The sequence below is a fragment of the Aythya ferina genome (assembly GCF_964211825.1).
Source record: "Aythya ferina genome assembly, chromosome: 17".
Classification (NCBI taxonomy): domain Eukaryota; kingdom Metazoa; phylum Chordata; class Aves; order Anseriformes; family Anatidae; genus Aythya; species Aythya ferina.
The window spans coordinates 3,223,353-3,251,117 of record NC_140316.1 but is presented as its reverse complement, the minus strand read 5'-3'; the positions used below and the strand labels follow the sequence as shown (position 1 = coordinate 3,251,117).

General features: G+C 48.4%; 2 protein-coding genes across 2 annotated transcripts in view; both read right to left on the bottom strand.

Annotated features, from left to right (window-relative positions):
- Window positions 1–411: 411 nt before the first annotated feature.
- On the bottom strand, window positions 412–6,240 carry PUS1 (pseudouridine synthase 1). The gene is given in 7 exon segments (XM_084491682.1): window positions 412–2,174; window positions 2,584–2,594; window positions 2,597–3,280; window positions 3,554–3,656; window positions 4,377–4,514; window positions 5,782–6,000; window positions 6,132–6,240. Coding segments are annotated over 7 exon segments (1,302 nt in total). The 5' UTR covers window positions 6,228–6,240; the 3' UTR covers window positions 412–2,123.
- A 6,807-nt stretch (window positions 6,241–13,047) lies between these two features.
- ULK1 (unc-51 like autophagy activating kinase 1) overlaps window positions 13,048–27,765 on the bottom strand; it is an 80,500-nt gene continuing 65,782 nt past the window's right edge. The window contains exons 23-28 of the mRNA XM_084491671.1: window positions 25,672–25,859; window positions 22,760–22,938; window positions 22,519–22,637; window positions 20,121–20,278; window positions 19,769–19,904; window positions 13,048–16,226 (exon numbers count right to left, since the gene is read on the bottom strand). Of these exons, the coding sequence (XP_084347797.1) occupies window positions 16,171–16,226; window positions 19,769–19,904; window positions 20,121–20,278; window positions 22,519–22,637; window positions 22,760–22,938; window positions 25,672–25,859 (836 nt within the window). The 3' untranslated portion in view covers window positions 13,048–16,170. The remainder of the gene's footprint in view (window positions 16,227–19,768; window positions 19,905–20,120; window positions 20,279–22,518; window positions 22,638–22,759; window positions 22,939–25,671; window positions 25,860–27,765) is intronic.

Genomic DNA, 27,765 nt, shown 5'->3' with positions numbered 1-27,765 from the left:
AGGGCGGTGCCACCTGCGGGATGGGGGGGGAACGCGGTACATGCGCGGGGCGCCGCTAATGGCGGCGGTGACGGGGCTGGGGCCTGTGCCGGGAGCTGAGGGAGCCCCAAAGAGCCCCCAGAAACCCCAAAAAGCCTCAAAGAGCCCCAAATTGCCCCGGATCCCCTCGCTCCGGCAGCAGCCGGGCCGCCGGCCCCAAGCTGAGCGGGCACCGCCGTCAGCCCGCCGCCCGGACAGGCGAGCGCCCCACACACACCCCAGGGGGCAGCTTCAAAGCCTGAATCGCTTCAGGGCCTCTGTGTATTTGTACGCACACCCCGAGCCACAAAGCCACTTACCCGCACTGAAACCGGAGCTCAAACACCCAGCTCACGGTCCCCATGAAACAGAACAGCACGCGTTAACAGCAGGTAAGAAACACCCCGGGTTTATTTTGTTTTCTCCATAGGCTACCAATAGAAATTCCTGTTGATTTCAGCTGAGCCACTGGTGTCAGTTTTGATGCCTCTATTTTTAAGTAAATAAAGGCATTGTTCTCAGATCAAAAGGGACAGAAAGACAGAGCTTTGGACAGAAGACTAATACAGACTAGGTCAACAGTATGAGTTAGCAAGGGATGTGAAAAGAAAATCCAGGTAGAGTCCCTCTCCAGAACACTTACACTGCTGTCATTCCTACACAGTCAGGCCTTCACATAAACAAAAAGCTCTGATTAAAATCCAGATGAAACAAGCAAATCCCTTTTCAAGGGACAGCTGTACTTTGGCCAAAAAATAAAAAATCCAGGAGGCATAAAATCAGAAGGCATGGAATGAAGGCGCAAAGAACCGTCTCCTATAAGAAGTAACTACCGTACTCAGTATGGACCCCCAGTTTTGATGCACATCTTCAGGCATGGGACTAGGCTGTATCCCAAGTTGACAGGACAGAAAGGAGAACTCCAGAGTATGCAGATCTCGGAACACAGAAAATTAAAACAATTTCCCAGAGGAAGACAACACTCAGACGTGCTCTTCCCTTACCACTGATCACTGCACACTCCTCTACTCTGAGCAGCTTGATAGAAATTACAAATTCACACATACAAAGCAAATGCAGACTTGATTAAGCCCCGAGGAAGTCAGCACCATTCCTTTCACACATGCTAAGTTGGATCAACCCAGAATCTAGCAGATGGCAAGCTAGTTTCCACTAGAAACAGAAATACTAAACCAGCAGCAACACATCTAGTGAGCCACCCCAGGGAACACTAGAACTTTCATAGCTGCACGCTTTGAATTGCAGTCCCGGCAATTAATTTACATGTGTTCCTCACATCTCAACTGCACGCCTGTGAAACGACGCCTCAGGCAGTGGATGCCCAACTACGTACGTAGCTGCGGATCTACCTTCTTGAGCCTGCCCAAGCATGAGGACAATAAAGGGAGGATGACACCTTTCAAATAAAAGGTCTTATCTTAAAATATGTGGTTCGTTCCATGTTCCAACATTAAGACCTCTCCCTGAGTAAGGAATCATTTCCTCTAGGCTTGCAAAGCTTTACAAAACATGGAAAGTTTGATTCAATAGCAAAAGAATTCATAGCAGTTAGCATGATAATGAACACGTGTTATTCGACAGGAAAGCCATGGATGACATGGAAGATAAAAGCTTAAAATGATGTTTAGAGATCAGGTTAATTAAAGGTGAAAGGAAAATAAAAACTAAATTGAAAGTTCATGGAGTTCATAATAATCATCAAAAAAGTATATTAAAATGGTTTTCCCCATCTTTATGTAAAGATTATACATATTTAAAATACTACTTCCAGGTAAACACGTAATAAAAATGTTATTCAAATAGCAATTAAGACATTCTGCATTACAAGAATCTTTTAGAAAGCTTCTTTCTTGTTACACTTTTTTCAAGTATACCAGGCAGGTGGATCAGTCAGTGGTACCAACAGCTTCTTTTACTCTTTCTACAGCACTGTTTTCCCCGCTCAGTTTTTCCTGGGTATCCAGTTCTTGTCCTGCATGCACGCAAACCTCTGCTTTACTGGGTTCTTGGACTAGGAAGGCCACTTGTTTGTAGACAAAGTGAGCTGCAGGCAGTAAGGGTCCCAGGTCCAGACGCTTATTGGCTCAGTCAGAATCATCACCACAACCATCACTGCCTTCAAGATCGCTGCTGTTCTGAAATGGAAAATGGAAAACAGTTTGTCAGTATTTCATATATAGCCAGAGACGGACCTAAGTCAAAAGACACTGACCATTGACTTTAAACTTCCCCAGAAGCATTGGAAAATGCAGCGAGATTTGCCAGTGTATGACTCTGCAGTCAAATCAGCCAGTGTTTCAAAGCATTCCTTCCTTCCTTCCTCCTTCCCTCAACTGCCCCATGCAAAAACCTGCGTAAGTAACCCTCTGTCTAACTCATGCCACCAACATCAAGACCGTGCAGACTGAAAAGATAAAAACATTTTATACTCCAGATGGCTGTCCTCTTCCACAGTCTGTTCATGGAAAACAAAAATATTAGTAAGCGAAGAGCCATTTTAACTTGCAGCTTCTGTTTGAAAACAACAATGGCTTCAATCATTACCTTTGAATTTTGTTGTTAGCTTGCACCTCAGCAGTAGAAGAGTTGAAGTCATGGATGGAGAGGGTGCTTAGCCAGTTCATCATGGATTTCTCCTCCCTTTCTGTGTTAATAATAGTAGGATAGATATACTGCTCTTTGAAAACAGCAATCTTTTCCTCCTCCTCTGTCCACTCCAGAGGCTCATGCAGCCCATCATTTCCAAACCGTCTGTTGTACTTTTCAAAGTGTACCCTTTCCAAGACCAGACCGAGTCCGGGAGCTTTGGGGACATCTACTTTCTCCTCTCCCCAGCTGCGCTCTATGATAGATTCAGCAGCATAACCTTTCACGATAGCTATCACCAGCCCAATCATCTTCCTTATTTGGTGCATCATGAAACTCTGACCTTTCACTTTGATCACTGCAAATTCGACGTTTTCCCGCACAAAGGGCTCTCCACAGTACATCTCCATTATGTACCGCTTGGCGCTGGGGTCCTTGGGTCCCTTCTGAGACGTGAAGTTGTGGAAGTTGTGTGTTCCCTTATAGCAAGCAAGCAGCTTGTTGACTCTTTCAAGGGTCTCGTTGTTCAGTCGATACGCCTCTTCTTGCACATCCTCGTCTTTATGGGCAAAGGTAAATGTTGGCAGCATGTAGGAGTAGGTTCTGGCATCACATTTGTTCTTGGAGTTGAATCCCCCAGTGACTCTCTTCAGCCCTTATTTTAAAAAGAGATGTTAAATTTCTGAATCAGTAGGCCATAACCCAATTGTGATTTCAACTTTACCAACAAATGTATTTTTTTTAAATAAAATGCAATTCAAATATACAAAGATTTATTTTATAGGACACTAATTTCAAAATAGCAGAAACATAGATTCTTGTTAAAACTAAACTGCTTTTGAGGAAAATTATAATAGTAAGGGAGAGACTTTGTGCAGGATAAGGCTTCTCTTTGAAAAGTTTTCTTTGCCCATTCTGGCATCCTTACCCAGAATTCTGATGTGAGAAGGAAGATGGTTATTGATCTTTTCTAAGATGTCATCTATTAGCCTGACCTTTAGTGACACAATCTGTCCAGCTGCAGACACACCCTATAAAAATCATAAAGCACATACACAGATAATTATGTACCTTGGAGGGTCTAGGATAGCACTTGAAGAACTGAAATAGCTAAAGAACAAGTTTTTTGCACAGGTCATTTCAGGCTGCAGAAAGGCAAATGCAAGGTCACAGGCAGAAATCCAAGTAAGAGTACTCCTGGAAGACCTGCTGGTGTTGTACGGCCACCCAGCACCTTAGCAATCTTAGAGAGCGTAATATTGCACTCCCTTTCCTGACGTATCTCGCTGTATTTGACTAGTAAGTAAAGCACCAGCAGAAAAGAAATGACTGGTACATAAGATCAGCCATGAATTCCAGTTCAGACTTAGAATCCTGCTGTGGCAGGGTTGAAAATCAACTGTGATGCAGTTACATTTCCAAGCTCTGCATCAACCAGGCAGCAAGAGCAGTGAGGAGCAGCAACAGGTTGGCAAGCTGGAGCAGATGAATGTGACAGCAATGCAAAGAGACACAGGGTAAGTGTGAAGCACCAGCTTTACAACCGCCATATAACCAGTATCTCACTCTTTCTAAATATTTGCTTTTTACTTAAATTTAGTAATGAATGAAGGGAGAAGTTTCAAGTAACATTCACTGCAAATAGGATTTGCTGTTGGATCTCATGCTAAACAATGCTTTACCAGGCAATCACAACAGCACTGGTGGGAACAGACCACATTTTATGAGAGCACAGGCCCTAACCAATGTACCTTATCTGTTCGAGCACACCGCTGAAAAGACATTTTCTTCATGTTTTCTCCATGGTTTTCTGGGATGCAGCCTGACTGAACAAGGGCGGATACCAAGTCGTCTTCAATTGTCTTGAACTGTGAAGATCCCATATTCCTCTAGAAGAGAATATAAAATCAGAAAACAAATAGTAATAATGGGGTAACTGTTCTGAAGAACATCATTGAAAAATGTTAATTGAATATCACCATGCAATCTTTTTTAAATCTTCCCTTCATAACCCTAAATTATTTACCAGTGCCTGCAACAGTACCAGCTGCTGTTCCAAACCTGGCCTCTGCAAATCGGGCTTCCAGAAATTAGTGGACTCTTTTGGTCAGGTAGCCCAAGCTGTTACATAACTCAGACTACTGTTTGCTCCAGCAACTTCTGCACTAAACTTGTAGATGAACTATGACAGAAGCATGCAACTCTACCTCTGGAAGGCTGCTTGGCACACCCTCCAACACACACCACTTGGGAACAAACGCAGTAAAGCTGAAATGCACTTCTACAGACATGCCCATGCATGTTGTTCACTGCTGTTGAACAAAGCTACTTTGCTGTGTAAGCATGAAAAATTCTTCTGTGTTCAACCATTACCAGTTATCCTGTAGAGCTTTTAAACTACACCTCAGCAATGTGTACAGAGCATGCAGTATGCTGAGAGGAGCAGCAGATGGAGCAAAACCACGCTGTTGCTGCTAAGGCTGTACCACGAGACCATTCCTGCATGAGCAAGTCGGGGGCACTTTGCTGCTGCAACAAAGCAGCATCCCACGTGCAAGTGTAACAATCTCACAGCAGTTTTCCTGCTCCTAAATTGCTACATGTCACCCTATTGAGTGCACTAGAAAAGGGACAATTTACAATGTCTTTGAGTACAAACAACCTTTTCATAAATCCAATAGCTGTCAACACATACGGCAATTTGTTTCATTTAAATACACAGCTCAGTTCTCCAGGACCTACACATTTTGCAGAACACAGTGAGACAACCTGAGGTCTGACCTAAGGAAAACTGCCCAACTGCTTTGAAGCGTGAAGCTTCAATCTGAAGCTGGTGCACGGGTCGGGAGGGATCATGAGACAGCACATCAGGTGCTGACAGAACTGCAGTGCCCGTGCTTGCAGCCTCCTCAAGAGCCTTGTCTGCAGCACAGCTTTTGGAAGGTCTGCTGATGCTCTGTGCTGGAAGGCACGGTCAGTGGCCCTGGGACACACCAGATGTGCAGCTGACAGCTCCCCACGTGCAGCTGCTACCGCAGCATTCGGCCCCAGGAGCCGCTGCATTCGCCTGTTCCCGCAGCCCCCCAGCCCCCCCCGCTCCTGCAAACCCCGCAGCCCCCAGGTGCGGCCGGGCGCGGCGCGTTGCCGCCCCCCCACCTGCATGCCGTGGTAGCCTTTCCCCGAGTACGCCATCAGCAGCACGATCTTCCTCTTGGGCGACTTCTTGCCCTGCTCCTCCTCCTCCTCGCCGCCGCCTCCCTTCAGCCTCTTGCTCTGCCGCCCGTTCTCCTCCGGCCTTCCCGGCCCCTCGCCGCCGCCGCCGCTCAGCCTCTTGGCAGCCGCCGCCCGCAGCCCCTCGGCCATGCTGGGAGCCACCTGCGGGGAGCAGAGCTCAGGGGGGGGCCCGGCCGCCAGCCCCGTCCCGCCCCGGGGAGCCCCCGCTGAGGCGCGGGGTGCCCGGGCCCTGCCTCCCTCCCGCCTTGCCTCCCCCCGCGGCCCCCACGCACGTTACGCGGCCGGGCCCCGAGCCCGAGCCCCGCGGGGCCGCAGCCGAGGCCCAGGCCCCAGCCCCAGGCCCAGGCCCGCGCCCCCCAGCGCAGCATCGCGGCCCGGCCCCGCCGCTCACCCGCCCGGCGCGGCCCCAGCGGGCCCGGCCGAGCCCTACGGAGGCCGCGCGGGGCCGTGCCGAGGCGGCGCTGGGGCCGGGGCCGGGGCCGGGGCCGGTGCTGCGCGGGGCGGGGCGGCGCCGAGGGGAGGCCGCGGGGCTGGCAGGGGCCTTCAGCGGGCGCTGGGACCCGCGGCCGACCCCATATCACAGAATCACGGAATTTCTAGGTTGGAAGAGACCTCAAGATCATCGAGTCCAACCTCTGACCTAACGCTAACAGTCCCCACTAAACCATTTCCCTAAGCTCTACATCTAAACGTCTTTTAAAGACTTCCAGGGATGGTGACTCCACCACTTCCCTGGGCAGCCTGTTCCAGTGCCTCACAACCCTTTCAGTGAAGAAGTTCTTCCTAACATCCAACCTAAAACTCCCCTGGCGCAACTTTAGCCCATTCCCCCTTGTCCTGTCACCAGGCACGTGGGAGAACAAACCAACCCCCACCTCGCTACAGCCTCCTTTAAGGTACTTGCAGAGAGCGATAAGGTCGCCTCTGAGCCTCCTTTTCTCCAGGCTGAACAAGCCCAGCTCCCTCAGCCGCTCCTCGTAGGACTTGTTCTCCAGGCCCCTCACCAGCTTCGTCGCCCTTCCCTGTGTCGGCCTGGCGCTGTGTCGCCGCAGGGCCGCTCGCACACAGGCTCCGTGCAGCCAGCACGTGTGGAAGGCGTGAGGGGTTGTTAATCCAAGCAGGGGAAAAGGCAGAGGAACGAGCGCGTTCCTGTGATAAGCATTGCCCATGTGAGCAAAACAATTTGTGCCTCACAAACTCGCTTGGTACAGCAGCAGCACTCGCAGCAGTTCAGTCACGGTGAAACACAGCAAAAAGTGGTGGCATCACTGTCCTGGGGGTGTTGAGGGAAAGGTCGGACGTGTTGCTATGGACATGGTTTAGTGGGTAACGGTGGTGGTAGGGCATGGCTGGACCAAACAATCCCAAAGGTCTTCCAGCCCTAATGATTCTATTCTGTTCTAAACACCTCACGTGAAGCACGGGTCACTCACTAAAGCTCAAGGTCGCCCTCCCAGAGGGGTCCCTGCTGGGCAGTGGTCGCTGTCCCTTCATCATGCAGCTGCCACCCGCACCAGCATTGCCCACTGTTGAGCAGAAGCCCCATGCTTTCACTTTCCTGTCAGGTTTTCCTCCCTCCGGCTTTCTCAGGCAATCATTATTTTCATGTCTCCTCCAACGAGTTTTATCTGCGCTGATGTACTTAATGGGAAAGCTTAGTACAATAGGCACCCTTATCAGGCAACAGCATGTACCTCCTAAAAAGCCAAATGCACCTGGAAATTGTTTTGTTATGCTGTGAGCTTCAGTGCTTTACGGGAGGGAGCTACCCAAAGAGGATGCTGCTCCCCTGGCATGGCTGTGAGATTAGCCTAAGAAAGCTCCATTTATTCATTCAGATGGAAAATGGAATGGTTGACAATTCCAAGCAGGCCAGATTATCAAACGCAGGCTTGTTATTTCTGCTAATAAGGGGAAGAAATGCAGCACATCCTTTTTTGAACTGACACATCTGAGTTATTTCAGTAGCGGGACAGGGCAAGGGAAGATTTATCACATGTTCCCAGCTGCACTTTGTTTAGAGAAGTGATAAAAGATAGGCTGTCAAATAGCAGCACTGCTGCCAATGGAAACAGGAATATAAATGTCTGTATTGCTTAGACTGGGGCGTCTGAATCCCTTTTTGCCTTGCTTCCTTAGGAAGTGAAGCATGTGCAGTCACACTGCCTGTCTGTACAACACCGTCTCTTCCTCCTCCCTTCCTGCTGTGATTGCTGAATTTGGCCCATTTCGAGAGAGGGAAGAAGGCCTCAGCAGATAGGATAAAACAATGGTATGACAGGAGAAGAACTTACATGGATGGGCCCAAGATGGAAAAAGCTTTGCTATCCCAGCTCCTTATCCATTCTAAGGGCAACAAAGGGGCTTCAAAACAGCACAAACCTTGCTCTGAGCCTGCCAGAGCACACACTGACTCTTTCCCAAGATAAAAATTAGGCAGGTGGAAAGGAGCTGGAGAAAGTTGTTGGTCCCAGTGCAGAGTTGTAGGACACACAGGTGCCTCACTGCTTCACTGTTTATAAAATGACTTGGTTCGTAGTGTGAACCCCATTGTCAGAAAATATTATGAGTGGTTAATGTCATCTTCTTGCTCAGTCCCTTCAGTCAGTCTTGCTCAGTCCCCTCCATTCCCAGGCAGATGGGAATCACCTCTGTGATCTGCCTACCCTGCCGTAAATCCCTGCCCTATCCCTGAGCATGTCACACCCCTGCAGCTGCAGCTGGCCTCGGGTCATGAGGAGCACGGCCACCAGCGGTAAGCAGCACTGGGGATATCGTCACTTTACTCAGTTAAACGTAATGACAGGAGTCCGGGTGACAACAGGAATCAAAGAGGAGGTGCTTGCTCTATGCAATTAGCCAGCTTCTTACAGCCCACCAGTAAAGTGCTCCCTACGGCACCACAGAGAATGACTGACTTGGATTTTCTGAATGATTCATTTAGCCTTCAGGTTTTCTACCAGAGCAGAACTGATGAGCTGCCAGCAACATCAGAGGTCCCAAATGAGGTTGGGACCATGCTGCAGCACCTGTCAAAGGAGCATGCTTCTCGCAAGGAGTTTGCAGTCTAAATCCTCCAAATGAAGGATTATTGTCCTGTTTTCATTGGTATTTTATTTTATTTTATTTTATTTTATTTTATTTTATTTTAATTTTATTTTATTTCCAAACAGTAGATAACAAAGGCAAGGAGAAATTAAGTGACTTGCCAGAGCTGCCACTGTACATCAGTTCCGTGGGAATCTGCACTGTGAAGCCAGTACCTCGGGGGTGTACATCTTGAGTGAAAAGGCAGCAGAGCCAAGGCTGCAGTTGCTGGGGTAGTGCAGAAGGTCCAATTGCAGATCACTGCGTGAGGTCCACAAAGCCAGTGCACTTGCTTGGATTTAATTTGCATCACACTTACCTAGTGTCTTCAGGAATTTGCCTAATCTTCAAGAATTAAATTAGCAGGGGTTTCCTTCCTCTCGCAGCCGTACCCAGGGTTAAATTGGAATAGGCACAAACAATTCATGAAACTCCCTGCTGTTTGTGTGAGGAGCAGAACATGTCATGCATGTTTAATAGGACTGGTGAAATTAAAGTACGCTTGGCCTTAAGTGAGAGTGCTTCCATCAAGTTTACTCAGCAGTGAAATCATCCTCATAAAACGTTTCCAGATATACAAGTGACCCTGGGGACTGCAGCCTGTAGCTCCAGGAATGGGCCATCCTTGAAGTTTCAGGACAAGCACACCTGCTGCTGCAGAACTGGTGGCTGAGCTCTATCTCTAACAGGTGATTTAATACCTTCGTGCCCTGCTCTGATGAATCACTCCAATGTCATCTTTACAAGAAGAGCAACATTAACACCCCAACAAACTACCACTGCAGCTTCAATACCCAACCCCTGGCCCAGCATAGTCCGTGCAATGCCCGCCCCGACAGAGTGGTCCTGTGGTGCCATCTCTGGCAAAGCCCCCGTGCCTTGTCTGTGGGGTGCCCAAATCCCCCCCTGGCCAGTAACAGCGTGGGCCAGAGCACAAAGGCTGCCCACCGCCGGGAGAGTGAAACCTCCGGGGTGCAACCCCGCATTTGTGCTTCCTCCACCAGACCCCCTCACTCTACCACAGGCCCTTTCTGGCTTGGAAGCGACGTGACTGCCTGAAACGAGCCTTGAACTGAGAGAAGCGTGGCAACAATTCATCCGTGGTGGCGTTGTGACTACCTGCAGCAGGAGTCCCAGCAGGCCTGTAGTTCACCACCAGAGTGCGTTGCTGATCCTGCTGCCAACATTAACAGGCGCACCAGGTGCTGAGAAGCTGAAGGCAGGACCCCCACGTGCTGTAGGCCCGCAGGGTGCTGGGGGTGCAGAACAGGCCCGGCAGCAGCACCCTGACTGCTGGCAGCAGAGCTCCGGGCCCGTGCTGCCCACACAGACATCGGGGTGGAACTGGTGTAAGCCCGTGGCTGCTGGGACCAGCACCGGGGGAGCTCTGACAGCACTTGGGTGCTAGCGGGGGTTCACGTCAGAAAACCATTTGGAAACTCGGCCACCTCTGTCCACAGTAAGGAAAGAAGCCCACATTTGACTTTATTTTCTTAAGCTTATTCTAAGAACTGTATTATTTAATGCATTTTCCGAGAGCATCCTGCCAGATTTCAGCTCCCAGGAGGAGTGGTTCTGACTCCATTGTCCCTAAAAATGCTGTTTTTAGAACAGAAACGTGCCAGGGACATTTGTATCCCTGCCCTACGTGCAGTTGCTCAGCCAGGGAATGGCACCTATCCTCAGCGCTGCATTTATGGGCACAGATTAAGGGTGTCGAGAGGCCTTTAAAATCCTCCTGCGGGGATTTGTCGGCAGGGCATTAACTCCAGCTGAATGAGTTAACTCCTCCCATGGAATAAAGTTTTTAAAGGACAGGGCTTGGTAACAAGAAGTGGGGTACTTGATCTTTTTATCGCCTTGGTGTGAAGCACGCCCACCCGTTTGTACTTCCTTGATGTCACCAGGCTACGTCTGATCTCTGGGAGCTGAATGAGCAGGTTTTTGCTGACGTACTTGCAGCAACTAAATATAAAACATGGGAACAAAGCCAAACACACTGGAAGAATCGCTTGGGTTTGGTTTTCTCCTAGAATCAACAGCAATGCAACGTCACCATAAACATCTTGAAAGTTGTGCAATTTTTACTGGTGATTTTAAGCTGCTCAGGCCTGATGGTTTGGAGCTTTTAGAAGAGACTTTATTTCTGTTCAGCCTTCCAGCCAGCTCTAGCCTCCTTTGTTGCTGCCCATGAAAGAGCCCTCTGGATCCAGCTGGGTGTTTTCTCTCCACATGTGGCATGTGGCGCACACTGCCCGCCTTTCATCTGGCTGTAGGTTTTCCACATGAACCCTTAAACTTCCTCACAGACAGCTCCAAACCCAACCCTTTAGCTCAGCATCTGAAACACGTTTATTTAAGTGTTCTTTAGCCCAACCCCACGCCACAGGGAACAAACATGATGTATGATGTCCTCCCCCAAAGGGTGCTGTTCACGTTAAAAGCAACACAAAAATCCCAGCGTGCCAAGCTCCAAATGCTACGCACCATCAGCAGTTGTGTTTATTCCGCTGTGAGCAGCTTCCCGAGGTCCTGCCCGGGTTGTAGCACAGGGTTGTACCATGCCGTGCCCCACGACACGCAGCTGTCCCCGTGAGCGAGGCAGTGTTAGTGGCAGCACACCCGGGCACGGCCTCCCTGGCAGGACCGTTCTCACGGAGGGACCGCGTGCTGCCCCGTTCCCTCGGTGGGAAAGGCAGGGACAGGAAACAGAAGATATAAATAGGGCTGAGGAAGAAATAAAAACAGTTCCAGCTCAGGGTAAACTAAGATTTTGAAATAGGAACTTTTCTTACAGAAATACAATACAGCCCAGTGACCGCATGGGGTGATGCCGAGTCAGACAGGCCGGCAGGCGCGACTCTCCCCAGGGATGCTCACGGCCAACAATAACACGCGTGGCACAGCAAGCTGAGTTTTGGGAAATGTTCGATGGCATTACAGTATGAGGCTCCTGAGAGATCACACCTCTGTTGCTTAGTTTCTGTCAAAGTGGAAGGACTGGAATAATTCACATCCCAGATGCAGAGCTTTGCTTTTCATGCTAAATATTCTGCTTCAGAGAAGACACTACAACTACCAGCCCTGCACCAAAAGCCAGGACCAAGGTTGGCAGCAACCTGACTGTGGTGCTGAAGGGCTGCTCATGTCTACCTGTCAGGGATAAGGATGAATTGAGCACTCAATGCAGTGCCTCCTACACGCAGGTTTCACATAAGGCTCAGAATCACAGAATCACAGAATTTTCTAGGTTGGAAGAGACCTCAAGGTCATCGAGTCCAACCTCCAACCTAACGCTAACAGCCCTCCACTAAACCATATCCCTAAGCTGTACATCTAAGCGTCTTTTGAAGACTTCCAGGGATGGTGACTCCACCACTTCCCTGGGCAGCCTGTTCCAATGCCTCACAACCCTTTCTGTAAAGAAGTTCTTCCTAACATCTAACCTAAAACTCCCCTGGCTCAACTTAAGCCCATTGCTCACATGCTCCATGCTGCTCACAGGGCATCCTTCTCTCAGCCCACAGCTGCACATTCAGAGAAGATGCCTGCACTGCTCTGGCTGCTCCCTGCTGCCCAGGGAGCCATACAGTCCAACCCCTGCCTTGAAAGCACATCTGAAGTCTCCTCAAGCTTCTTTATGGTGTTCCTTGCTACCATTACCCAACCACTTCCCATGCCTCAGACACCCCTTCGGCAGTGCTGGACTGCACAGAGATAAAGAGCTGCAGCGGGTTGATCTTGCAAATCTTGAAACATGGACGAAGCTTCATGCATCAGCCTAATCGGATAGGAAGGGGTCTGCTATCAGCTCCTTATACATGTAGTTTCTATCAGTAGCAGCAAGAGAACACAGCCAGATAAGGACAGATGTACCAGTGATTACAGCCCCAGACAAGAAATGGGGTTCATTTTTCTTAACTTCAAAGGCTGTCTGTAGCTTTAGGCAACATAGCTTTTTTGTCCCAAGCTTCACCCTCTTTGAAAAGAAGGTAACAGCACTTCTTCACCTCAAAGTCACGGCTGGTAGAACCAAACACATGAAATACCATCCTCAGATCCTGTGCTAACTGCATTATGTAAGTACTGAAATCAGGCCACTAACAATTTCAAAACATTTTTTATTTCTTAAATTGGTGTTGTACAATTTAAAGCCAAAAAAAAGTCACACAAAACACAAATAAAAAATGTTGACAAAGTATCAAGCATTACCTTATAAAGAACATCATCATACGCTCTCACAAACCTGAAGATACATGTTATTAGACTGAGGTTTCTTGAAATCTATTAAGACGCTACACACAAACGCTGCAACAGTAACAAAGCCATGACAATAGCAAGTGGACTATGCTAGCAACTTCAACAATGGTTGGGGATTTTTTGTGTATTGTTTTCTTTTTTTGTTGCCTTTTTTTTTTTTTTTTTACTTTGCATTCCTTATTGTCTACAAAGCAATAAATATTTTTCACCAAAAAAATTGGTTTCACGCTACATGCAATTAGATAAAAAATAAAGTCACCAAAGTGATGGCAAAATAAATCACCTGATTTTTTTTCTTTCTCCTTTTTCTTTTTTTTTTGTTTTCTTTTTTTTTTTTTTTTTTTTAATTCAAGCACAGTGGCTAAGTTTCAAGTATCGAGAGAAAACATATATACACGTTTGTGTTTGTGTGCATATATATACATACACACACATACACACACATACTTGTATGTATATATACAAACACATACATATATATATTGGTTGTAGGTCTGTAAACCACAATATTTTGGAGCAATATATACTTGTGTACATTGAATGTGGACAATTTTGATACATTCAAGTAATTAAGTACAGCTGGAAGGTTAGTGCTGAGCTTGCCACGTACAAGGATCGTTAAACCTGCGGCACAAACGTGGGTCCTGGGCTGCGCTTCTCCTGGGCAGGAAGCTCTCAGCGTACGCTCGTGGGATTGCCGGGAGGGTTCAGGGCAGTAGCAGGTGTCTGTATTGCAGAGTCAGTCCTGGCTCGGTGCTTTTGTGCTGCATCCCAGTGCACTCATCTGCGGCATAGCCCTTTGCAGAACTGGTAAAATCCTTTCAGAAGCAGTCTGGGTCTCTTCAGCATTTCTTGCCACAGGCTGGGAGGTTGTTTCTTTGCTGTTATTTTCTTTTTTTCCTCCAGGCACAAGCATAAACAGCCACAGAAGCAGCAGGCTGTGAACGTATGATGTAACAGAGGCCCAATACTGAAGCATTTGTGTAAGCTACGCTTAAAACTTCCCTAGTAGGGGGAATCAAAAATTTTTTTTAATTTCCTTATTGGCATTTCTGCTCTGCTATCAGAAGTACCCATGTTGCCAAAGACGATGCCAGCTCAAGCCAACTAAGTTGCTCCTGAAACCCTTGTAAAGTATCACACTGAACGTGCCAATATTGAGAGAAAAAGCAGTGAGGATTTAACCACCATGTGCAAATTATTATTAAATCCCCAAAAACAAAGCCTGAGGTTTCAAGTTGCTTTCAAAGATATTTTTCTGCCCAGCACTAACAAAATACTGCCATGACTCTGATAAATTAAGACACACACTTGCGCACGCAGACAGACAGAAAGGCAGCCAGCTATCCTCTCACGCACATGCTCACAGCATCCGAAGCCTCAACCAGAACTCGAGCCACTCGCACCCGCAGTCTCATTTGGCTACAGAGTCTCCTTAAAAGAAATGCTGAACATAAAACCGAACACTACAAGATTTCTTTATAAAAAATGTAAGCAGCAAATAAACTTTTTTTAAAAATGCATTTCCAATTGTAAGTGTGTAGGATCTTAACGCCTGTTCTTGAGCTCTTAAAAAGCATGGAGCTGTATATTGACTGTCCTTTAAAGAACATTTAAATAAAAAAAAAGAAGAAAAGAAAACTATCTTGGTACTGCCAGACTGCAAGTCAGCTTTGCCTGGTGTGGAGGAGGAAGAGCACAGACTCCGCAGTGCTTTTTGCCTCACACTCACAAGATACAGTACAGTTAAATACGTACAGTTACACACAAACCAGATATATCAATATATATTCACCCTTAGGAATACATATTAATATATGCACACACGTAGTGCAATAAAACAACCAGGAAACAAGGGAAGGAATAAAAAGAACAGCATTCCTAACAGTCGTGATGTTCCTGGGTTGTTGTGTGATGCAAAGTCAACTTCTCAAAGTTCCCATAGTGTGTAAAGTGCTCCTTTGATTCACAAAGCTAGTGTTTTCAGTTTCAGGGGAGGGTGAGGGATACAGGAAAGGGCTGATCTAGCCAACAGCTGAAAGCAGGACAGCGCTAGTGCTTCCTCGTGGTAGATATGTACTGACAGGCTGAACCAAACAGCCAGGAGTCTTTAATGCTGATCCCAGTGAGCACAGGGACCAAGAGAGGAACGGATTCATTTTGGCTTAGACATACAGGAACATTGCGTTTTCCGTCATCTTCCTGTTCTCCAGGCAGAGGCTCTGTCCCCGTGCCATGTGCCCGTCTGCAAACAGAGGCAGTCCGCGTGACAGCCACAGGAGGTGCAGACTTCCCCAGCAGCAGCACGCTCTCAGCCTTGCTCAGTAAGTCTGTAGAAGGTGGCAGCAGCTTCAGCAAGGCTCAGGCAAAGTAGAGCAGATTCCCTCCTCTCGGCCATTCAGCAAGCACTCCAAGGCGGAAATGAGTATGAGAAAGGATAAAGGAGAAAAAGGCAGGGAGCCTCGGGTTGCCAGGAAGCTCGAAGGTGCCTGGCTATCAGCTGGGGTAGGGGAAAGTACACAAACTGGCCTTGATTTCTGAATGACATCCTCCAGCATGAACTGAAGCCAGCAGTTTCAGCACATCCATTGCCTGCAATGGAGACAGCACGGAATACCCTGTTCTTAAGCAAGAGGACAGGCAGCAGTCTTTATCCTTCAAAGTGCTGGGAAGAAGCAGACTTCTATCCTTCATCCCTGCTGCCAATGAGGGAAACCTTTCCACATCAGCTACGTCTTCGCCCAACCTCTGGGCAGGGAAGTATTTGTGCTTGCTGCAGTCACACCTCCCCACAGAAGAACTTAAGTCTGTGGAACAACTTCCCAAAACAGCAAAATACAGAACATCGAGCAGTTCATCCTCCAGGTATCCTACTGCCAAAATTGATTCCTGCCACAGCAGCAGGCTGTCAGAAACAAAAGTGATCAGCTGGGATGAGGTGTGTGGAGAAGAACACAACTGAAATCAGGCGCAGAACCCCGACAGCAGGGCTGACAGCCTGCGCTCGATGCAGAGTTTACCTGGGAGAGAAAAAAATAACACAACAGATCAGCTTCTCAATTTCCTGGCAATATAAGGACCACCAAAACATGCTGGAGATTTGGAAAACAAACAAACAAAAACACAAGAGAATTTCAGCATGCCTAAGCAACCCTTCTGGAATCACTATCACGTACTGACTTAGACTAGGTGAGGACCCAGCCACAACGATCGTGCTGGGAAGCAACAGACCAAAGAGCTGAATGATCAGAGATCCAGGACCGAAAGCAGCGAGGCAGCAGTTCTAACACAGTTATCACCATGTTCTAAAGGACCACCACCCGCTGGAAACAATTTATTCATTTTTATTTATTGGAGAGGCTTTTGTCAGCAGTGAAGATAACTCACGGTCTCCTATACCATTTTTAATGGCTTACAACTGAGAGATGGAGCAGCCATAGCCCAGCACAGTCAGGGCCAGATTTTCACTGTCTGAGCCTGAGACCCTCTCAAAAGCTAAACATTTGCTGTATTTCTACATTCATCACTACTTTTCTGAAAAAAAAAAAAAGTAATCAAGTATCTAAGATCTAAAATGCAATGTGCACGTGCTGCAGCCTATCAGAGAACAACTCAATCAGGAAGCTGTAACACTGGGTAAAACAGGGAATACCAGGACATTGGCTGGGAAAAGTAATCCATTAGCTGCATTCACTGTACCTCTGGACAAAAGACGTGATTTAGGTTTGTTAAGAAACAGCACAATAGGAACTACTTGGTGTTCCCTATTCACTTAGCCCTCCGGTACCACACACCACCTGCCAATCTCCTTTTGCTCTCCTTCAGCGAGCCTCATGTCAGCTGTTAAAGTTAGTGATAATTAACTGACTGATTGCCTGGGAGCCAGAAAGCTCTTCTCTCATTACCTATCCAAGAGCTCTGTCCACACGGACGACTAGAGCAGTCTGGCAGCACTTTGGATGCTGGCCCAAGAAATGCACTCAGTAACCAGCAGAGGGGGAGAGGCACGGTTTGCCAGCTGCATCTGCTCCCCTCAGCTGCACTGGCACGGATGGGCTGGTTTAGCTGTGATGGAGCAGGGCTGAGGGTGGAAGGGGATGGGGAGCAGGATGTGGCCCTCATTATCCATGAAGAACTGGTTGGTGACCTACTACGGCACTTAGATGTGCACAAGTCGATGGGGCCAGATGGGATCCACCCAAGGGTACTGAGGGAACTGGCAGAGGAGCTGGCCAAGCCGCTGTCCATCATTTATCAACAGTCCTGGCTATCGGGGGAGGTCCCAATCGACTGGCGGCTAGCAAACGTGACGCCCATCTACAAGAAGGGCCGGAGGGCAGACCCAGGAAACTACAGGCCTGTCAGTTTGACCTCAGTGCCAGGAAAGCTCATGGAGCAGATCCTCCTGAGAGTCATCATGCAGCACTTGAAGGGGAAGCAGGCGATCAGGCCCAGTCAGCATGGCTTTATGAAAGGCAGGTCATGCCTGACGAACCTGATCTCCTTCTATGACAGAGTGACGCGCTGGGTGGATGAGGGAAAGGCTGTGGATGTGGTCTACCTTGACTTCAGCAAGGCTTTTGACACCGTCTCCCACAGCATTCTCCTCAAGAAACTGGCTGCTCTTGGCTTGGACTGGCGCACGCTTCGTTGGGTTAGAAACTGGCTGGATAGCCGGGCCCAAAGAGTCGTGGTGAATGGAGCCAAGTCCAGTTGGAGGCCAGTCACTAGTGGCGTCCCCCAGGGCTCGGTGCTGGGGCCGGTCCTCTTTAATATCTTCATCGATGATCTGGACGAGGGCATCGAGTGCACCCTCAGTAAGTTCGCAGATGACACCAAGTTAGGTGCGTGTGTCGATCTGCTTGAGGGTAGGAAAGCTCTGCAGGAGGATCTGGATAGGCTGCACCGATGGGCTGAGGTCAACTGCATGAAGTTTAACAAGGCCAAGTGCCGGGTCCTGCACCTGGGGCGCAATAACCCCAAGCAGAGCTACAGGCTGGGAGAGGAATGGTTGGAAAGCTGCCAGGCAGAGAAGGACCTGGGAGTGATGGTGGACAGTCGGCTGAATATGAGCCAGCAGTGTGCTCAGGTGGCCAAGAAGGCCAACGGCATCCTGGCTTGTATTAGGAACAGCGTGACCAGCAGGGCTAGGGAGGTGATCGTCCCCCTGTACTCAGCTCTGGTGAGGCCGCACCTCGAGTACTGTGTTCAGTTTTGGGCCCCTCGCTACAAGAAGGACATCGAGGTGCTTGAGCGGGTGCAGAGAAGGGCGACGAAGCTGGTGAGGGGCCTGGAGAACAAGTCCTACGAGGAGCGGCTGAGGGAGCTGGGCTTGTTCAGCCTGGAGAAGAGGAGGCTCAGGGGTGACCTTATTGCTCTTTACAGATACCTTAAAGGAGGCTGTAGAGAGGTGGGGGTTGGCCTGTTCTCCCACGTGCCTGGTGACAGGACGAGGGGGAATGGGCTTAAGTTGAGCCAGGGGAGTTTTAGGTTAGATGTTAGGAAGAACTTCTTTACAGAAAGGGTTGTGAGGCATTGGAACAGGCTGCCCAGGGAAGTGGTGGAGTCACCATCCCTGGAAGTCTTCAAAAGACGCTTAGATGTAGAGCTTAGGGATATGGTTTAGTGGAGGGCTGTTAGCGTTAGGTTGGAGGTTGGACTCGATGACCTTGAGGTCTCTTCCAACCTAGAAAATTCTGTGAAATTCTGTGATTCTGTGAAGATGCTGTAACGCACCAAGGCTGTCCCCCATCCCCTCTGCCTCCCTCCTGTAGAGAGGGATAACAAAGGTGATTAAACCCCAGCTAGAAAGGCAGGGAAAGTTCAACTCTGAGCAAGTGAGGTCAGTCATTTCCAGGCTGCATGCATTAGTTGTGGAGCCTGCAGCAGTGGAGTACAACCCCGCCTCAGACACACAGCAAAGCGAGGGTACAAGAGAGGTGACAGCAAAGAGCAGCCAACAGAGGGATCCATCTGTCTCTGGGAAGGGAAGCCAAACGACAGCAAGCAGGTAAAAGCTCAGCTTTCACTGCTACTGCAGTCACTTCCTAATGAGCAAAATACTTGTTTGCTGCCTTCTTGGCCTGTCCTGGGGAGCGCAGACGGGTGAGCAGTCTGCCCCATGTTAGAAGGGCTGGAAGGAGCCCGTGCTGTGCTGATCAGCCACCTCTGCCTGACAGCCGCTGCAGTTTCACGTTCCCAAGTGCTCTGTGCAATCGGATTGTTCCGGCTGGAAACCAAACCCGTGTCTTTGCTACTGCCAAGTCACTTCCTTCAGCAAGTTCTTTCACACATCAAAAACTCCAACAAAGCCCTGGCAATTGCTCTGCATTGCAGCTCTCAAAATAAGGCTCAGAACAGGGACCTGCATTTCTAACATTTTCTCCCTGGGAAAATAGGAGGCCGGGCTGCTAGGAGCTGGAACACGTCGAGAGATCTGTGCTATGTCCACCAAGATGTAGCCAAAGGAAAGGCAGATGATGGATACTCAACGTTCCGATCCATGCAGCTATAAAAACACAGCATGACCTAATGAGGGGAAAAAGAGCCACCGAGCACTCACATTTATTGATGTTTTCTATGTCCCCCTGTTCAGTGATGATGTTCAGGAGCCCTTCCATCAGCAGCAGAGCCTTGTGGTACCTCTGTGCGCAGTCCTCTCTGTGGTGGAACATCTCATCCAGGGCTGCAGACTGCACCTGCAGGCAACACCCCCATACAAAAGGTTACTCCCAGACCAAACCCAGCTTTCCCAACACGGCCCCTCAGCTGTGCAAACACCTCCATCATCCAGCCCCCAAAGACTGCACACAGCTTCATGAATGAAACCACCTGCTAAGGCCACCAGCAGGAACTGCCAGTGCTTAACGCCTGCTCTGTGCCAGCCCTGTTCCCAGGCACTGCATGGTCATTACCATTTGCACGGCGTAGCTGAAGATGAGCTTCTCTGCTGTGATGCTGTTGATCCGATCCATGAGTTTCTGTTTGTCTAAGAAGAATCTCTGCAGTCTCATGTTGAGGCAGTGGCAGGACGATACACTGGATTTATAAAGTTCATTCAGCTTCTTCACAACTAGAATAAAGGAAAGAAACGCATTGGACATTCTTCTAGTTCTCCCTATGCCTCCCAATCTCTGTGCACAGGACCCCAAATGAGTAACTTCAAGACAATCAGGTTATATTAAGGCCAAATGTAAGTACTTGCTGCACCGATACAGGGTCTTTTTCCTTTCCTTTGTCAGCTTCACCAGTTACAAGCCTGCATGTTGCAACACCTACGTATCTATTTCACCTGAGGCCAGGCCTATTTTTGCTTCCTTCAGCTGCCACAAGCTACAGAGCAGTTTGCATGGTGCAAGATGTCTCACACATCACCAGAAGCAGCAGACAGGCCAGATACAAAGCTTCTGTTACTTGACGGGTGATGACGTGCTGTGAAGAAGTACGTGACTTGTATGTGGTTGCTGTTGGAGCTCAGTGTGGCTGAGCAGTCCTGAGCAAAAGAATCTCTCTCCTGGGACAATGCTGTCCCAGAATGAAAGGTCACCTCCTTTCCTGCACCGTGGCAGCTAGGACAGGAAGGTTGTGACAGAGAACCAGGAGTTAAATATGATCTAAGAGATTAAATAACCCAAAACAGCAAGCGAAGCCATGAGCTTGAGTCTCACTAGCTGTCTGGCATGACCTACACAATGTACCTAGCACAAAGCAGCTGATGAGTATTAACCAGTACGTGCATGTTTGAAATCCCACCCTACTGCACAACTTGCTTCTGGGGGAGGGAAATGAACCCACACCACGAACACACCTATCTCGGGTACTGTGCAGAGAGGCAACTTCACTGCCAGCCAGGCCCTGTGACTAAATATAGCCTTCCTACGTAGAGATAAGAGAGCAGAAAGCCAGAAAAGAGACTGGCTCCATGAACAAAGGCAGTTGAAACTCTAAAGGACTAAGGCACAAAACCTTAACCCTGTTGGGGTCAGACTATCACATTACCCTGGTTCAGAAGAAATTTGAAAGCGAGTTGGAACCCCAAAGCTCGTGGGTGACATCAGAAGGGCAAAATGAAAACCTCCACAGGAGAAGAGAGCCAAGACTATTTAAAAACAAACAAACACACCAAACCAACCAACCAAAACCCAACAACAACAAAAAACATGCAAATAAAGCAATATCCTCCGCCGGGGAATTCAGTCAGAGCTCTGGGCTGGGTCCAAATTACCAGGAAAAAGCTCATGGCTGCAAGGTGAAGACCCTGCTTGACACGCACTGCCCAAGGACACTCCGGGGCAGTGTCTTGTTGCACTTCCACCTTTTTTTCCATACACATGTGAAGAAGTTACACAACTGCCTTGACAACCCTCTTGTCCTCACCGTGCCCTAGAAAATCTCAAGGGAGCAGTACTTTGTGGGGAGGGAAATAAGAAAAGCCAGCCTTATCCAATTCCCACACACTGAAGGAAGAGTTATGCTATGAATCTACAAGTTGCAATTGGCCTGGAAAAGGAAGAATTTATTTGGGTTACGTTAGCCCACAGGGCACATGTGGAAGATGCGTAGCTAAATCCATACATTTTAGTCCATATTGCCCCCCAGAACATGTGTGTGCTCACTGTGCCAAGCTCCTGCTTTTTGCAGCCCCACCCCAAGTCAGCACGGGTACTTCCACAGACTAAACCCATGGGGAAGGAGGCTGAGGGGTCAAGTACTTCAAGTGTTTCAAAAAGCTGCCTCAGTAATAATGCCATTGTAGTGTTAAAATTATTTTTTCTAATCGCTGAATCACAGCCAGCTCACATCACAAGCCAGCCAGTCAGATGCAAATGTAAGGCTGTGAGACTAGCAAATCAGTGACTCCTGCATTACCAGGGTTTTACTTCCTGTGTTTTTGTTTCAGTTGAAAACCTTCATTGCCAAGACATGTCTCAATTTGCCAAGTAAGCACTTACTAGGCCAGGCACTGTGTAATTAAGTTAGATTTGCGTCGAGTACAAATAAACACCTGAGATAGAGAGGTACAAGGAATCAGATAAGACGCATTCCCCTCTCACTAATTAGCAACAAAGATTCTCACAGGGGCATGGGCAGGAAGGAGTTTGAACCTGAGGCAAGCACGGAGAGAGGAAGATTCCTCTCAGCAGGAATGAACAACATCCCAAAGGGAAGGCCTGGCCATGCAAGGGCACAATGAGGACTAAGCCCGTGCACTCACAGCTGGGGGATCACGCTCACTCAACATCCTCCCTGCCTTTGTAACGTTTCCCATTCTTCCATCCCAGGCCTTTGTACCGTGTGCCAACGGCCCCTTACCTTGCTTGACAGTGGAGGACAGGCACAGCTTGCCAGCTTTGATCTGCTCTATGGCTGTCTGCAGGCCCGACGACAGCAGCTCTGCGACTTTCAGGTACAGCACCAGCTGCTCTGCATAGCTGCAAAGAAAGCATGTTGTAACACAAACACACCAGTGGAGCAGCACTACGTGTCCCGAGGGCACAGAGCGACACGCTGGGGTGTCAAGGAGTGACCTGGGGGCTCTCTGCCCGGTCCTTACCTCCACTCCCGGCTGAGAAGGCTGATCTGGTCAGCCACCACGCTCTCCTGCAGCTGGTATTCAGACGCCGCCGAAGCGCTCATCTCGCTGGAGTTGCCTTTCAGGGCAGCGATCTCCATCACGTAGTGGACAAAGGCCAGCGTGAAGCGGAGGCTGCGCAGGATGTCGGTGTGCTCTTGCTGTGGAAAGAAATGGCAAGGTGGGGTTACAGAGGGAAAACTGGCATGCAGGGAGGCTGCTTACATGGAGCTGTGCCAGTGGCTCATCCCAGCTTACAGAAATAACACCTGGGCCTGAAATCCCCCCACACCTCTTCTTTGGGCAGGGACAGCCCAGCTCAGCGCTGAGCCCACACACCCCACCAGTTCCTCCTCCACATTAAAGGCAGTGACAGCCCCAGGCCAGAAATTCCCAGAGCAGTCCCTGGAAAAGCCGGTGAGACCTGCTCCAAAATGCCACGCTCCCTTGTTAAGGAGCTTTCCCAGCAACGTGGGACTGTTTCAAAGGTCAGCCAGGAAGGGGACGAGACCGTGGGCACAACTGCACAGTCCTGGTCCACACCACACCCGTGCTGGTACACAGTGAGGAGTGTGGATTTCATGAGACCGACAGCCTCTTGCAACCCCAGCCCTCACGTAGCTGGGTCTCTGCGTGCTCCCAGCCCAGTGCAGGAGCCCTGGGTGAGGTCCTCTTAAGGGACAGCAAGGACAGCCTTTCAGCTGCAGCCCCTGCCCAGTTAGTGAAGGGAGAGACTCGCACTCAGATCACTGTGTTCATTTCAAAGCAGTTTTTCCTCTGCTATTACAAACCAAAGGGTGTTATCCTGTTTCTGGGAATCTCTGTTGCTTAAATCATTGCAAGCATTTTGGGGAAGTTAGTATTTGTGGAAAAACTGCATAGTTGTGGGTCCTACAAAACGAATCGCTGCCTGGATCAGATGCAACTCCATTGTTTGCACCCTCTGCAGAAATGCAGCTAACCTGCTTGACCTTCAAACACGTAGTGGATCAGTTCTCTTAAAGGGGCTTGGTAAGGATGTTTTCTACATGAATTGGAGGGGAAAACAAATAAAAAAGCACATGCTCAAGTTCTGCATGCTTTTGTTTTTCATTCACCAGCTCAGGCACTCAGCTGCTAAAGGAGCTTTGACTATCTGAAATATTAATCTCTCCTCTATCTTGCAACCTGGAGAGTCCAGTAAGGTAAGGCAGTCTCAGACTTCCTCTGTTTTCTTTAAAAGCAAAGGAGGAACTCAGGGATTAAGTAACTGCCAAGTCATACAAGAAGTTTGTGGCAAAGCAGGAACCTGCTGAGATCTTGCAAGTCTCAGCCTTGTATCTCTCACCAGTGCACAGCCCTTCCTCTCTGCAAATACAGTTGGCCTTATTTATTACACTTGTGTTTCTGGCCTTATTAGGCATCACAAGAGTCTTTCCTTCCATAGCCATCTCTACTGTGTTTCCAAAGCACTGCAAAACAGACTAAAATTTAGCATTCAGTTTGCCTTGTCTGCACCTAAAGAAACTTTTCCAAAAGATTGAAGAATGACCACCTATCTGAACACAGCAGCTCTGCTCAGGATAAAAAGGGGTGCTTAAATAGCAAGATTTCAATGCCCTGACAGCATCAGAAATCAGAAGATCTGCCAGGTTTGTATTCTGGCGAACCCCACAAGAGCACAAAGGAGTCTCCAAATATGCCGAAAAGGTTTGGTGCCAGAAAGGTTTTGTGACGTGGATCAATTATTGTGCTCAGCAGAAATTATGAGCAAACTCAGATGACTCCTTACAGACACGAAGCTGAACTGAATGGGTTTAATAAGATCAAGCTGATAACTTCTTTAGCATGCTTCTCTTCAGACCCTGAAAAGCAACAGCAGCTGGCAGGGCCCCATACTTCTGGGACCTCAAAGACAGGATGCTCAGTTAAATTCAGTGCTGTTGTGATACATCAATGCATACCAATCAATCCCAGCACTGGGGTAATACAGCAAATTGATGCAATTCAATGCATAATTAACAACAAGAGAAAAAAGCTAAATAAAATCTGAAGCAGAAAAGCAAATCCACATCCTTAAAATGACGTATGAAGATCTTCGTAGGTATCTAAGGGGTTTTAGCAACACCAAAAAAAATCTGATATGAAGAGCCTTTCCCAGTCCTGGGCAGCCCAACGCCGTACCACGAATGGAGCTGAATCCATCGCTGAATCTCTCTCCTACCTCTACCGCAAATGGGCAGCCTGACCTACATTTCAAATATATCTCAGCTACAAAAGCATTTGTGTTGCTTCAGCTGGTCTTCAGCCCGCAGAGGGGGAGCCTGGCAGCCTTACAGCTTGACAATCTGGTTCAGCTGTTCTGGTGCAGAGCATATCATGTCCCCTGCCCTCCATCAATAAACGTGTCAGGTTTACTTTTATTTCAGACTCTTTGGACAGGGGCTGTATCACTGACTGACTCCCTAAGTGCATGCAGCAGGCAGTCATTTGATACACCAAGCTACTCATTCTCTCAAGTCAGCTCTTCTGATGCTGAGCCTTCTAAAAAGAAGAAGGCCTGAAGTAACCACATTTTATTTAGAAACTGTTCATGCAGGACACACCAGATAACTGATGTTTCCAACGTGCAAATGCAGCTTTTGAAATGGTAAATTTTAATCCTATTCATGGGCAGTCCCAAGGACTACACGACTTGATAATAGGCTCAAAAACCACTTTCCTCAATACATCCTGGGCTTCCTGAGCACTGTGTTACCTACCTCTCCTGAAGCCAGCTCACATTGTCTTTGGAAGCGATGGCCTTGGCCACAAACATGAGCCTCTGGATGAACCAAACACTGGCCCTCTGGATTTGCTTTCCCTTTATTCTTCCGTCTTTTGCCCCCAGCAAGTCCCTGGGGGGATATACCCACCTCCATGAGGGTCTCTTCAGGCAGCTCTGGAGCCTCGAATGTAACAGCACTTTCCAGGTTAGCAGTGATTGGATCAGCAAAAGCGTAGCGGAGACTCGAAGGGCCTTCCACAGCATCCCCACCAGTTCCCACTGCCAAGTGCCTGCCGGTGAATGAGCCTCCAGAACTGAGAGAGCTGGAAGACCCCACTGGGAAGAAAAACAGGCAACGGGATTACTTCAGATGTTAATATTAGGCCAGGTATTCCTTGACCAGCACAGGGGATAACTGTAACTGTAGGATCCAGGCTCTTATGAGAGCCAGCAACAGGCACTCCAGAAAAGACACAAGGACTCTTGATGCAGAAAAACCACTCCGCATGCAAGCTCCTCAGTGACTCAGCTAGACAGCTTACAAGCACAAGCAAATTTAATGCACCTTCCAGATTGCCTGTCATTTTTTGGGAACAATTCCTGAAGTACCTCCCCTCCCTGTCCCTAACCCTTCCTGAATCCTGCCACAGTATCTTGGGCTGCATTTTATTATACACCACCATAAGCAACCTCCTTATCATGGATCAGCGTGGCTTCAACCTTGATGCCTTAGTTTTAACACCATCACCGAGTAAGCACTTCTGGTAAGTGAGGTTTTTATCATGGTGTTAAATCATCAGCCACTTGCATGTAAACCAGGAAAGCTTTCTGTTATATGCCCTGCGCTTCTGCCTTCCTCTCTTTACAGACAGGAGTTTGGACAGAGTGACTGCAGCTCAGTCAAGAACCTAACCTCAGGATTCAGGAGTAAGCACTGTGCTCACCAAACAATTCCCTCATCATCATCTTTTCCCTTTCTTGGCCACTGAATCCACCCTGAGTATATTGCATTTAAAAGATACACACTTCAGAAGGAGTTTCTGTCTCAGGGTATCAGTAAGACATTCCAAGAGTGCCTCACACCCTGCTGCAGAGGGGTATATTCTATCTATCAGAGGGATGCTAATAGCAGCTGTGATACTCTGCTAATTCTCCACCATCACCGATCCTCTGGAGGCAGATAGTTCTCTTCTACCCGTGAATTTCATTTGCTGCCTACCCTGACTTCAGAAGGTTTAGCAATATAATGCACATTTGAACAACTAATCTACAGAGACGCACAGCCTCCTCTCCTGAAGATCTCTCCCAGTTGGCATGCTTCAAAGCTAAACGGATCATTAAAAACTGGTAGAGTACTTCCAGATCTTTCAGACAAAGACCAACAATACCACATTCTGGATGCCCTGTAATTCTGAGACGCTGCTTGCAGAAATTGTTATGACAACTCCTGACAAGGCTCTGCCTTTGTATCTGTCAAGTGATCTTAGTCACGGATTGTCAAAGCACTTGGGGTGTAGAGTTCTAGCTTGCAAAGCTCCCCTTTTCACCGTTCTGTGCATTAACTCTAACATAAGGAGCTATTACACAGAATAAAGCTTGTCAAGCAGCATTGCTTTGGCAGCCTTTACCCTGTGCTGTGCATGAGTTGTGGGCTCACTGTTCATCAGCCTTCTTTACCAGGGACTCTTTGCTACTCAGCAGACCCTCAAGTATCCAACCATCAGCCCACTAAAAAAGTAGTACTTGGATCTGCTTCCCAAATGTTATTATCCCTGCAAAAGCAATACAGGAAGGCTGAATTCTCTATTCACAGCGTTTCAGCGGTAGCCAGAGGCTCTAGCCAGGATAGTAGCCCCTTTGTGCTATAGGGCAGTCAGGCACTTTGTGTGAGTCCCTGCCTGCTTATGAGACAAAGGAAGGATTATGGTCCCAACTTTCCAGACAATCAAGGATCTGAGTGAGTTTAGCTATGATGGAAATCCAAGCCATACCCAGGAACTGAGCCATGTGTCCCCCTAGTCCCAGTCAAGCAGCTTATTCATGGCTACATCCAAACCTTCCCTGCAGTAATTAAGAACAGTTGACTATGTTCAGATGAGGAACAGTCAGGACAAGAACCCAAACAAGCCAAAAAAGCAAACAGAAGCGTCCAAATATTTTCTTAAACTGAATATAGGCTCCAGCTCCCAGACACACTGTCCCAATAGGCACAATTACCACAGCCTCAACTGTTGGCTGCTGA